The sequence below is a fragment of the Exophiala xenobiotica genome (assembly GCF_000835505.1).
Source record: "Exophiala xenobiotica strain CBS 118157 unplaced genomic scaffold supercont1.7, whole genome shotgun sequence".
Classification (NCBI taxonomy): domain Eukaryota; kingdom Fungi; phylum Ascomycota; class Eurotiomycetes; order Chaetothyriales; family Herpotrichiellaceae; genus Exophiala; species Exophiala xenobiotica.
The window spans coordinates 1,117,534-1,130,168 of NW_013562488.1; the positions used below are offsets into that span (position 1 = coordinate 1,117,534).

At 52.0% G+C, this 12,635-nt stretch overlaps 4 protein-coding genes across 4 annotated transcripts; 2 read left to right on the forward strand and 2 right to left on the reverse strand.

The window, feature by feature from the left end:
- Window positions 1–5,112: 5,112 nt before the first annotated feature.
- Window positions 5,113–5,659, reverse strand: PV05_11118 (uncharacterized protein; the record flags this gene model as incomplete). The annotated part of the gene is made up of 3 exons (XM_013454570.1): window positions 5,113–5,150; window positions 5,232–5,304; window positions 5,384–5,659. 3 exons carry the CDS (start codon window positions 5,657–5,659, stop codon window positions 5,113–5,115), a joined length of 387 nt encoding a protein of 128 aa, XP_013310024.1.
- Window positions 5,660–6,215: 556 nt separating this feature from the next.
- On the forward strand, window positions 6,216–6,851 carry PV05_11119 (uncharacterized protein; the record flags this gene model as incomplete). The annotated part of the gene is made up of 2 exons (XM_013454571.1): window positions 6,216–6,316; window positions 6,374–6,851. 2 exons carry the CDS (start codon window positions 6,216–6,218, stop codon window positions 6,849–6,851), a joined length of 579 nt encoding a protein of 192 aa, XP_013310025.1.
- Window positions 6,852–7,020: 169 nt separating this feature from the next.
- On the reverse strand, window positions 7,021–8,830 carry PV05_11120 (uncharacterized protein). The gene has a single exon (XM_013454572.1). The coding sequence runs from the start codon at window positions 8,493–8,495 to the stop codon at window positions 7,578–7,580; it is 918 nt and encodes a 305-aa protein (XP_013310026.1). The 5' UTR covers window positions 8,496–8,830; the 3' UTR covers window positions 7,021–7,577.
- A 144-nt stretch (window positions 8,831–8,974) lies between these two features.
- On the forward strand, window positions 8,975–12,446 carry PV05_11121 (uncharacterized protein; the record flags this gene model as incomplete). Its single annotated transcript, XM_013454573.1, has 3 exons — window positions 8,975–9,158; window positions 9,216–10,098; window positions 10,155–12,446. The coding sequence occupies 3 exons, from the start codon at window positions 8,975–8,977 to the stop codon at window positions 11,458–11,460; spliced, it is 2,373 nt and encodes a 790-aa protein (XP_013310027.1). The 3' UTR covers window positions 11,461–12,446.
- Window positions 12,447–12,635: the final 189 nt, after the last annotated feature.

Sequence of the window (12,635 nt, forward strand, 5' to 3'; positions counted from 1 at the left end):
AAGAAAGAACAGTGAACTAAAAGTCTGGCACAGATCTAATGGGAAGGCCGCTTTCCTGGCATGAGGGTCCGGCGTTGCCCTTCTGCTTGAGATAGAGAAGGCGATGGTATCCATGGCAGCAGCCTGGATGATGATTTGAGGTAGGCGACAGATCAGAATTCTGGGACGACTGAATGAGCACAGGAGCCGCTCCTTGTCCAGCTAGGCCTGCAGGTCCTTTTGTCCACAGGCTGCGACATGTTTCGAGGGATCATTGTATCATTGCCAAAGCTGGAACTGAGCACACTAAGGTCTCTCTTAGCGACGGTGCTGAGCCTGCAGGTTCCATGTTGACGATGGCATGTCGAAATGGAACCACAGACGCAGATCTTATCAAACTTTTTTTGGTTGGTAACTCACTCCTGAGTCATGTGTGCGCAGGGATTTCTTTGGCAGAGAGACGCGGGTTGTCCGTCAACAATTTGTTTCCAACCGTCACAGATGTGCTCGGGCCAAGGATCAAGAGACTGACCCTCTTATGCAAGGCTCTTGTTCACGCCTTGTAGGGAGGACCAGTGTGAAAAAAAAGATGAACTCTCTCAACTCTTTGGAGGCCAATACAATCAGGTTTGAAGAAAGGTGTTGTGTCGCGAGCGCGTGGCTTGAGGTTGTACATGGTTGTTTCTCACACTGCAATATGATTTGACTTGAGAGCCTTCTTGGTAGGAGAATCACAACGACAATGGTTCGCTATTGATAGCGGGCGTCGGTCTGGTGGCATTGAGACGGTCAAGCCTTGTCATCGCGGTAAGTATATTTCGAGCAGGCTGTCGGGCGTGAGGCAAGTCGACATCAATATCTGCCGGAATAACAAACATTTTGAGCAATTCCACAAGCATCAGGGATATGACGAAGAGGCAATGTTGTTTGTTTTTCAGGAAGGTCGCAGGCTTCAAGCAATGATCAGGAGGAAGGTCGGTACAAGTCTGTATACACTCCACGTCAGCATTGATACATCAGGATAAGGTGATTGCATATTGACTGTTCACAGCTTCTGAAGGATCCTCGACGAGTTTGCACGCATCCAAGGCAGACAATGTGGATTTGATCATCAGGGACTGTGCTAGAAGAGTGAGTGCTATATCGTCTGCACTATGAGGCTGACATTTGACCCCCAGAAACGAACAGCAGGAAACACTACATGGCCTGCGCTCCTAAGCACGAGACTTGGACGGACATCCAGGGCCACACATGTCGAAAAAAGGAACTTCTTGCAAAAGAACGGCTGGATAGTGCACAGGGTTGACTGAATCCTCAGGCACATCAGTATGAAATCAAGGAGGGAGGGAGAAGAAGAGGGATAAGACGGGGATTTTGGCCTAGGCATGCTCTAACTTTAGGCCAAGTTGCTACACACTTTCGGTTGCCCTTCATTGCTGACAACCACCCCTAAGTTACTGTACGGTCGTCAGGGAAGCCACGGGAGGGACACGTCTGTTGCCCATCGGGTAGTCTCATTGTGGTGTGGAAGTGGCATCTCCGGAGGCATTCACCCAATCATGGCTGTCTCAAAGACCCATGGAACGGAGCCTCTCCAGTTGTAGTGCCTGGGGAACAAGATAAAGTCGCACATAGAGTGACTTTTGTCTGCCCAGACTGTCGTCTCACCATTGAAATATTGGGCAATGCTGCAAACCCTTTCTGGATGGTCTTGATGCTATTCAAGCCACTGCAAATAATCTGCCTGTGGGCGCCACCGACAAGACCGGAGAAAACTCCCGGTCTTCTCCTCGGTGGAAATACACGAACAAGGTGTCTGTCTGGCGTCGTATTTTTCCAGAAGGCTGTCTACCGGTGATTGGCTCGGGTGGAATTCGTTTCCATGGGTTGTGTTTCAAGGCTGCTCGACTGATGGTGTTTGCAAGGTGCTTCAGTACAAACAACAAGGCTGGCATATGCCTCCTCGCCAGATGTCTACCACAGCCACCACAGTGCACCCGATGTGACGATGGAGATATCTTCATTCAGGCCGCCGCCACTGTCAATCATGTGCTTTGAGACGCTTCTCGACCTAGGCGTATTCATCACTTCAACCATGAGATCAATAATTTGGTGCAGATCTCGATTGCGAGGGTGGACAATGTAGCAACCGCGCGACCCGAGTTTCTGGCAACAAGAAGTTTTCATTCATTGCGCTCAATTGAGATGTTATCAAAGCTAATGCCGGAATCGAAAGGAAGAAAGACAGCAATGCCCAGCCGCCCACCAGGTGACCAGTCATCCTTCCCTGAACACAGTTGATCTGCCTATGAACCGACAAGTTATATCCTCATCCGATCTCTGTGATGATCAGGACCGCTCTCTGCCCTCACGATGGTTTTGAGATGGGTTATGATGATTGGCCTGCGGGTGGTGGTGACGGTGCAATTCCAACTCATCCTCGGAAGATATACGTTCTGGAATCGTCTGGGGCAGCGAGCCATCTCCCTCCATGCCGGCTAGTGACTGTCCCGAGTGTCGAGCACTGCGTGCAGGCGGAGAGCCATTGACGTTTAGGCGCGTGCTCTCGGTGCTCTGGGATCTACTACCTGTCCGTCGAGTCGACCTTTGCCTCCCCGAACCACGATCAAGGGCAGAAGACTCGGGCCCGTCGCGGTTGGAAAGAGGCGTTGAGGCTCGCTCGGAAGACTCGTCGGAAGATGTAGATGTTCCTGTCATGGATTAGTTACCATTGTCGATCGTGGAAATTGTTCTGGCGTCAAGTAGTTATACCATTTGGGTCCCTTGCATACTGCTGTCGCGATGCCCGTCGCGCATTCGAGAGGGCGGCCTGGGTTTCTGATCGTTGTGGGGCCTGGGCTATTGGCTGTTGAGTTGTATGCGTTCCGGCGCGTCCGTCGGGCCCTTCGGATGCTGTGGAAGGAGAATGGGAAGTCGAGTTTGGGAGAGCAGTATCCGCACTGTGATCTGGTTAGACAGGATACAGATGGAGCACGGTAGTTGACCTTCTGCGCTCTCTAGAATTTATTTCGCGTTCCCCGTTTGAAGACATACGATGTCCGGGCACTCTCATTTGGGCTCGCAATGTCTGAGTCATGATGTCGTCGGTCGTATAATGATGAATAGGAACACGCAGACCAGGGGAGCAGTCTTCCTTCATGTATGAATTTCAAGTGCCGTTCTGCATAGTGGCAATCATCGTACTTGACTTGCACGAACCACACATACCCCATGTGATCGGGTCGTGGTCCATACTGCATGTACGATTGCCATGCTAGCACTTCGACACTGCCATCAATCGGGCGTCAACGGGTGAAGCAACAGTTTGTCACTGGAACCTTCCCAACCTATCTGATCCGGGACTGGTCGCATTGCAATGGAGCGACTCAACTTGGAAGATGGTAAACTTGAAACTAGAGGGCGCAGCCGCTTCCTTTGGACACCGAATGCATCGACAAGCCTCGCTGCTGCCTGATGACAGTCGCTTCTTACCTTTGCTGTTTGCAATTGACAGCTTGTGACAAGTGGACAGGCGACCAACCAGGACGAGTCGGCACCAATGTTTGCCTTTTTGCGCAGCAGCGCCGTCTGCGAAGGAGCCCAGCTGTCTCGACTCAACGAGACAAACGAATAGACACAGAGTGACACAGACCCATATCGAGGCACTTCGCCAGTGTGGTGTATGAGACTGCAGCGTATCCCTACTGATCGGGCTGAGGGGGTGGAAAAAGCAATTTTGTGATCAAGGCGGGTGATGCCATCGATCCCTTGGTTGATCTGCCGGGAACCAAGCCACAAACCGGGTGTCAAATTCTCGATCTTCCACGACAGGTTTCCTCGTGTCCATCTTCAGTGAAATCTCCTTCAGCCTAGCATCATCGTCTCTAGCTTCTCAGAAGGGCCATGTAGGCCATCTGGGCCATTCACACCTTGACGGGTTGAACAGCCTTGAGAAGAACACCGTGAAGCTGCCTTGTCACCAGCTTCTTTCCCGAATGGTCGCCCTGGAAAAACGCTCCCAACTACCAAGGCGCATGGTCTTGATTGGACTTTTCGAGCCATCCATATGCATCAATCCATTCCTCCTACAGGCTTCCACCGGCCTCTTCCTACGCCTTGTCTCGGCATCGCCCTCAGCTGCCCTTGCACCTGATCAGCGCGAGCTGCGGAGCTGCTGCAGGGCTGCCTTATCGTGTTGTCGAGTTCCGATTGACCGCTCTCCCACAGCGGCTCACATACATCAAAAGACGGAGGAACAACAGACGCTGTGCCACGTCGTGTGTTTGTGACTATGCCAATGCTTTGGCCCCGTTGCCCCCAGCACGCTCTCTACTGCTTTGCGGCACTGCTGCCTGATGGAGCTCTCCAGCTTGCTTCCGTTGTGGCCCGACACCACCAAGCCTCGGGACCATGGCAAGGTAGGCCATGTGTCAGCGTCTCTCAGAGGTCGTTGCAGCATTCAAAAGAAGTCATTTTCGAAAGAAACGAGCGGCCACGGCCACAACACACCAGCACCATCAGAGACGATCAGCCTCCGTCGATGGGCACTGTTTGTTCATATACAACCCTGCCGTGGAATGCCTGCTCGATGTAGACCACGCATCATGTGGTTATGCTATCCTGTGTGACCAATGCTACAAGATTATAGAAAGCTAACTCTTCCTTCCACTGGTTGGTCGATCACGGCGGCCGCCAGTGAGATATGAACATGTGGGCTGAGACGCATGCCCCCAAGTGATGGAAGCATCATTGGACAAACGAGACTGGCAAGTTCTAGGCAGCTCCAGCTCCCAAGCAAATGGAAACGCTGTTCAATCGCGTTGGATGCGATATGATGCAACTGGCTGATCAATATTTTCGGAAAGAACTTAGAGACGGACTGTGTTACCAGCCGGGAAAGGCCTGAATTACATTTCCTGTTCCACCACAATGACCGCTGTTGAACATACTCATCCGGGCGAGCGTACATTTGATGTGTTCCTACTGTCACACCGCTTTTTATCCACCACCGGCTGTGCCACTATTGATGTACCCCACAACCAATTCTCAGGCTCACGCTCCTCGACTTTTGTGCTGATGTGGCCACCGCCTTGGGTTGTAGTGACGGTCACTGCAGGCGCACCGACTCCACACTTAATCAATTATAATGCGGTCAAAGTGCTCGATGATACCTATGCAGCAAGGTGTATGTGTTAGCAGCGACGCACATCATTCCCTCCTCCTCTGTGTGAAGATACAGGCGGAAGCCTTACGTTGTCGGTTTGGGTCCTTCATACCCACGAGAGCTTGCACATACTCTCCGAACCATGGTTGCGTTTCGATATTCTGGTGCTCAACGCTGTCAGCAGGATTGCCATTTGATCTTTTATGGCCAAAGGTAGGCAAGACGGGAATGTGAACTGACATCGCGGAACCATGCGCTATCCCTTGTCCAGCCGTGGAGCACCCTGACGTGGCCCTTGTCATGAGGATTCACAGAGACTTCGCAGAACAAACACTCTGCATTTGCTCGCATCTTCTTGACAACGGGCGTTACGACCTTGACGTACTCATCGAGCTTGGCCGAGTCTATGAAGAGGTTCATGACCATCAGGATGCCATTAGGACTGCTTGATTCTATGAATCGACCGATCGGCACGAGGTTGCGGTGGTCTTTGACTTGACCTGTTGCTGTTGCCATGTCGAACTGATCGCTTTATCACAGAAGGCAAACGGAGACAATATGAGGCGGAGGACCAGAAAGAGGTGTGGAAAGTTTACAGACATGTGAAGCTGTCATGGCGACAGTTAGAGAGGACCTCTGCCAGCTTAAGTATGATAACCGTAGAGTAACTGGATGGACAAACACGGTGGTGGCTTGCCCATGGGTGTCTACAGAACTCGTATATGGAAAGCGCTTGGTTCGGATATGGAAAGCGTTTGAGCGTAAAGAGTTGCTCTTATGATCTACAAAGCTTGTGGGGGAGCAAATGCTTGTTTCCATAGGCGAGGAGGAAGCCTCATTAGCCGCAGCGGCTGAGAGCTGAGTCGTGGTGGCGTGCGAAGGCGAAGCTGAAGCTGAGGAGGAGTTGCGTGTCGAGTTCATCTGAGCCACGTGCCGGCGTCATTTCCGCCAAAGGAAAGTACATCACAGCTGAAAGTACCTTATCACCCTTTGCCCATCTGTCGGCCCTTGTTCACGAGAAACCGCCGTACGGTGGTGGTGCTCAGAATCTCTGTGTTGGAGGAGGAGGAGAATGTGGAGGAAAGTGGACGCCGACTCCAGAGTTGGAGAAAAGGCGATGCCATTGACTCCAACGATTGACGGGCGGGTTTCCCAGCCCACAGTAGGTAGACAGTATGCTATCCGAGGATATTAAGAAAGATTTCAATCTGAAAAGTTTCGTTCTGGTAGCTCGTACACCTCGTTGCTTGTCGATCGGATCATCATCATCTCGCCGAAACCCATTTCAATCTCAGACGAAGGCCAACCAAGAATGCCGTCAACCATAATCCATGGCTCACGCAATCCCGAGAAGCCCAGCGCCAAAGTCACAGCGACCTTCACAGGAGATGTCTGGATGGACCCTGTTTTCGATGGACCGAACATCAAGCTCAACCACGTCATGTTCCAGCCCTGTGCCCGGACGCACTGGCATACTCATGAGAGCGGACAATTCCTCAAGGTGCTCGCCGGGTCGGGCTGGATCTGCGACAAAGGCGGCGAACCGAGGAGATTGAATGTCGGGGACATGGTCTGGTGCGATGCGGGGACGACGCATTGGCATGGCGGCGACGACAACACGTACATGATGCATTTGGCTGTCAGCCACGGGAAGACGATCTGGCATGACGAAGTTACGGATGAGGAGTATGCTGCAAAGAAGAAGTGAAGAGAACATGTGAAGGGAACATGCGAAGGCGGGAGCAAGGGCAGCTGGGGGTGTTGCTCTGGACCCCATCTTGGTGGCTAAACTTCTGAAGTGCAAATCGCGGAAACTGATCTGGTGAGAGAAGATGGGAATTGGGACGATAGAGGCGAGGCAATGAAATGACATTCCTGCATAGTGAACCCGAGAGTCTTGTGTACTTCCGTCTATAGATCTTGCTCTATCCTGTCTATCCTATCCTCGAGAGGCATAAGCCGACTTACAGGCCTTTTAATCTGGAGCGCTTCATCGACATTCCACAGTAAGATCCACCTTGAGAGTATCTGCACTGATCCGGACGTGCATAGTGGACGGAAGAAGACGGTCGGAGTCTCCAAGAGGGCTGCGTGGAAGCTTGACGTTTTGTGGAATTGGGGCCTAGGTAGATGACACGTCGGTCTCTGGGCCGAAGGCAATCATGACCTGATGACGGAGTTGGCGTTTCCTTGCATGAGTATGACCCCTGGGGCGTGATTGTGAAGGGTCCATTGTAAGAACAAAGGCATCAAATTCAGCAAGGTGTGCGACATGTACGCTGTAGAATGGCGACGTGGCCTGAGAGAGTGCTTTGGGCTGGACTCAACTCTGGCAGCATTATTGTCGAATGTGTAGAGCCAATAAGTCGTACGTGTTCGGGCTGGTCTGTTTGGAGTGCCAATGTAGAACCGTCAAGGCAGGGTGAGGGTGAAGTCAAGTTCGTGTCCAGTCGGAAGGAACTCCAGACCGCCGCCAAATGGTTCTTCCGTCTCCAGGATCGGGCATGCCCGGCAGGATCTCTCTAAGAAGGTCATTGATATCCAGCCCTCTGTCCTTTGCCGCCTGCCACTGACGAGGGTAACCCAAGCTCACTTCTTCGAATCTGACTCCGTCGATCCAGTCGGTTCTTCGAACGTGGAGATGCCCCGTGACAACAACCTTGGCATTGAATTTCTTGTGCCAGTCCTCGGTTTTCTTCGTTCCACACCACAGACTGAACCTTGGAATACTGGGTATGGTGATTGTGTCCTCACGCAGTGGCCAATGGTTGATGATGATGAGCGGGATGTTCCTGGCAGCAGCTTTTTCCAGCCGTTCTTCCGTCTTGGACACGAGTTCTGTGCACCACTCGTCTCGGCTTTGATACGGGTCGGGATGCAATAGTGCTTCGTCGGTTGCATATACGTTCTGCTCAATGGCCCAGTCAAGAGCCTTTTCTCTGGTGACGTGGGCCGGTCGAAAGCTGTAGTCGTAGAGTGTGAAGATTGGACAGATCAGGCAAGGTCCGCCTTCTCCTTCCCACTTGACGAACTCATCCTCTGGGGTGATGACGCCGCATTCATTTGCAACTCTCACACACTCCTGATATTTGTACTCTCCTCTTAGTTCTTTGTCCAGATCATCTTCGGTGGTGACTCCAGGGAGCGTGTACAATTCGTGGTTGCCGGGCACCCAGAACACTTGTTTGAATAGTTTCGTCGTGATTTCAAAGGCTTCCTGAAGGTGCTCAAGCCGCTCTCCGACGTCGCCACAGATGATCAAGCTGTCTTCGTCGTGGGGCTGCAGCTCATCCAATGCTTCTCTATTGTGTTTGTAGCTCAAGTGGAGGTCGGCGATGGCGTAGAGACGCATGGTGCAAGAGGCTACCTTATCAGACAAAGCGAGCCTGAGTTGATGGTACAAGATTTGTTGAGAGATTGGATTCGACGGTCAATGACCGCAGCAGCTATACCCTTCCGAGAGCAGTTTCGGGTTGACTATGGTCGCACCTTTGCTTCATTACCAAGGACAAGGCTGTTCCATGCTGTCTAGGGTCGAAAAATGATTAATCTTTTGAACAGGCGGTCAGGCGCCGAGTGAGGTCACGTAGGTCTTAGCGATAGCCAGCCATACTTTGCACATGTGATAGATGACACTTCACTTCACCGCAGCTGGACAATCTTCAAATGAGGATAGCAATTCATGACGGAGTCGTTACTAATTGATAGACTGTATCGTGACCCATTGAGAGCATGAGGCTGTGAAAGTTCCGGGTACGGAAAAAGAGATTCTCCGGCACTCGTACCATCTCACCAATTCCCATTGATGCTCCAGGGATTCCTGGGTCGAGGATGGCTCTTCTGTACAGAGCCTGGGGCTTCAAGAGTCTCAGTCGTAGCTGTCGGCGACTAGCAATCACCCAACATCGCTGTCTGTCTGGCAAAGACAAGCTCTTCCAAGTCTCGGAGGAGGTCCAAGATGCTCTCGCTACGGGCAAGCCCGTTGTAGCGTTAGAGACGACAATCTATACCCATGGTAAACGGCCAACATAGAGCCTACGTCGCATCCGATTCGAGGCTCATATCTTTCCAGGCTTTCCATACCCTGAAAATGTCGCGTTATCGTCGCATCTCGAATCTCTGGTCCGCGTAAACGGCGGCGTGCCTGCGACAATTGGCATCCTCAATGGCACGGCTCGCATCGGCATGCAAACTGAGGAACTCATAGAACTTGTCTCTACAGCTGGAAGTGAAAATACTTGGAAGATATCAAGGCGAGATCTGGGCTTCATTGGTGGTCTGGGTCTAAGAGGACAGCGACTCAATGGCGGAACTACAATTGCTGGGACGATGGTGCTTGCGCATCTCGCGGGCATCAAGATCTTCGCAACCGGCGGACTTGGTGGTGTTCATCGAGGAGGCGAGAAGTCTATGGATGTCTCTGCGGATCTGACAGAGCTGGGAAGAACACCGGTCGCTGTGATCAGCTCCGGGTGTAAATCCTTTCTCGATATCCCACGAACACTGGAATACCTCGAGACTCAAGGTGTTGGAGTCGGCACGTTTGCAGACGGCAGGGAGGGCAACGTCGATTTTCCTGCGTTCTTCTCGCGGGATAGCGGCGTCAAAAGCCCAAAGGTCATCCTTGACGAAGCCGATGCGGCTGCTATTGTTTACGCGCAGTCGCAATTTCCCGTCCAGTCCGGCCTCTTGTTTGCCAACCCAGTTCCGGAGCACTCAGCAATGCCAAAGCAGGACATCGACTCCATCATTTCCCAAGCTGTTGCTGAGGCCGAGGAAAAGAGCATCCGCGGAAATGCTAACACGCCTTACATCCTGAAGAGGATCAGGGAATTGAGTCAGGGTTCCAGTGTCAAGGCGAACAAAGCACTCGTCGAGGCAAATGTGGTCCGCGGTACCAAAGTCGCGGTCGAACTGGCAAAGCTTGAACGGCGTGATGGTGCTGCACCTCAGCGGTGAGCCATGTTAGACTTCTCCCTTTCACCTTACAGCAGTTATTGACCGTGGCCAGAGAGAACAATGTTGTCACAAAATTCGGAAGCACATCCAAGATGGAAGCGTCAAAGCAGGCTGCTTCAGCTATGGCAGACAGTCCATCGCCGCAAGCACAGGCACAAGAGACCCAGCCGATAGATATACTGGTTGCCGGATCTCTCGCTAGCGACACGATCTGTGATTATCAACCCTTTGATGATTTTCCGACGCTGCCTTCGCCTGTTCTACACACTTCGAACCCTTCGAGCATTTCTCAGTCCGCAGGTGGAGTCGGTCGCAATGTGGCCATGGCCGCACACCTGGCTGGGGCGAAAGTCTCCTTGGCAAGTGTGGTAGCGGACGACTTGGCCGGTTCGTCGCTTCTTGATCACATTGGACAAAGCGGCTTGACAACCACGAACATTCGACAACTTATGACTACAGAGGGCGCACGGACTGCGCAATATGTTGCAGTCAACGATAGCAGTAAGGATCTTGTGCTGGCAATGGCAGATATGTCAATTTTGGGTCGACCAGAAATGGAGTCATTAGAATACTGGACGACCATCATGAGCCAGAATAAACCAAAATGGGTTGTTGCTGATGCTAATTGGTCTCCGGCCATTCTCTCATCGATTTCCACCGCGGCCAAGGCGCATAAAGCTATGCTAGCCTTCGAGCCTGTCTCGACTGCAAAGGCCGCTCGACTGTTCCACAAAGCCAACAACGTGATGATGACGGGCGGGGTTGTGCCAAATCACGTCGTCAGCCTTGCCTCTCCAAACAGCATAGAGCTAACCGCGATCTACAATGCTGCCAGAGATGCGATGATGTTTGAGTCGGAGCAGTGGTGGAAGGTGGTTGACAGCTTTGGCCTTGCAGGTACCGGTTCTCGAGATCGACTGGCTTCCATAGCTGGATCCGATTTGGTGGACGAGGGTATTCCACAACAGTGCATACAGCTTTTACCACTAATTCCGAACCTGGTGACGAAGCTGGGGCATAGGGGTTGCCTTTTGATGAGCCTGCTCCGACGTATGGACGAACGCCTCACGCGTCCCGAGTATGCGCCCTACATACTCTCAAGGAATCTGTCAGACAGCTCGGAGATTGGTGGAGTGTATATGCGCTTGTTTCCTCCATCTCGAGAAGTGAAGCAGGAGGAGATTGTCTCGGTCAATGGCATTGGTGACACAATGTTAGGCGTCATTGCCGCAGGGCTTGCGAAAGGGTACACACTCGAAGACGTGATACCCATCGCTCAAGACGCCGCGGTACTGACATTGAAGTCTCCGGAAGCAGTGTCACCTGAAGTTCGAAGTATCCAAGCAAGGCTCATGTAAGAAAGTGGTCTGCTTCTCACGTCCGACTACTCTGCTGGGTGCCCCGATTGTACCAAGATTTGAGCGGCCAATTGCGTAGGTTGGAAGAGACAAAGGCATCTTAGTCATCAGCCGAAGCGTGCCTTGTGCCAATGCTCATGAACCTCGAGGCTATGGCAATCATCTTTCAATTCGCAGTTTTCGGGTGTCATGCTTACAGCCGTGCATCGCGATATTTCTTGTGATTTATGGAACCATGAGACTAGCCCGAGTCATTGACCTCACTCTCCCTCTTTTCGCCTCGAGCATAGCAGTCGCTTTTCCTACAGATACAGCAAACATCGATCCGGCGATTTCCGAGATCACAATAAGTGGTTGCAACTCTACGGAGCCAGTATTTGGTCTCAAGATCCTCGAGCCTAGCAGTCAAATCAACCAAAGAATAGTCGCGCGACAGTCCGGCTGCCCCAGTCCTTCAACAGATTCATTCTGTCGGACTGGCTATTGCTTTCTCTCCTCGAGCTACGAGGGTTCAACTTGGGGAACTTGCTGTCCCGCCGGATGGTCCTTGTGGTTGGATCAAGCGATATGGGAGAAGCAAAAGTGCTGTCCTCCAGGCACATCAGGGTCTTCGTGTGATGGATCGCAGGCGCCTTTGGAACCTGATGACTGCGGCAGCGGCGGGGAGATTTCTGGTTGGGCTTGTGTCTATGCGGAGCAGACGAGCGACAGCAGAAGGGCGGCGGCATGTTCAACGTTGATGGCGCCGGCTTTGGTTCTGTCCTGGATCGGCATCGTCATGCTGTGATGATGATTAATGAACGAATTTCTTCCTTTACATTGGATGAGGCACGCGTTATACGAAGAAAAGGCTTCTTAATGCTGCGATGATTACTTGCAGACAGTGCATGATATGTTGGTTAGGTGATGGATGAATGTTTACGGCCGTGGTTTGTTTTAATGACTCTCTGATTTTCTGCAGGACGAGATCCTCTCGTGTTCCAAAGTCTTTCTGAATCGAACGTTAACCATCCTAAGCTTCAGGCATCCCTATTCTCCATATAAATGTAATCACCAAAATGTAGCGATCTGATATCGGCGACCTCGGGATTCAGCTCTGAACAGTTCCAGCGCATTCCACTGCCGATGTGGTACGGAGGGACCCTTCCGGCTTGGTTAGTTCAAGCGGAAAGACC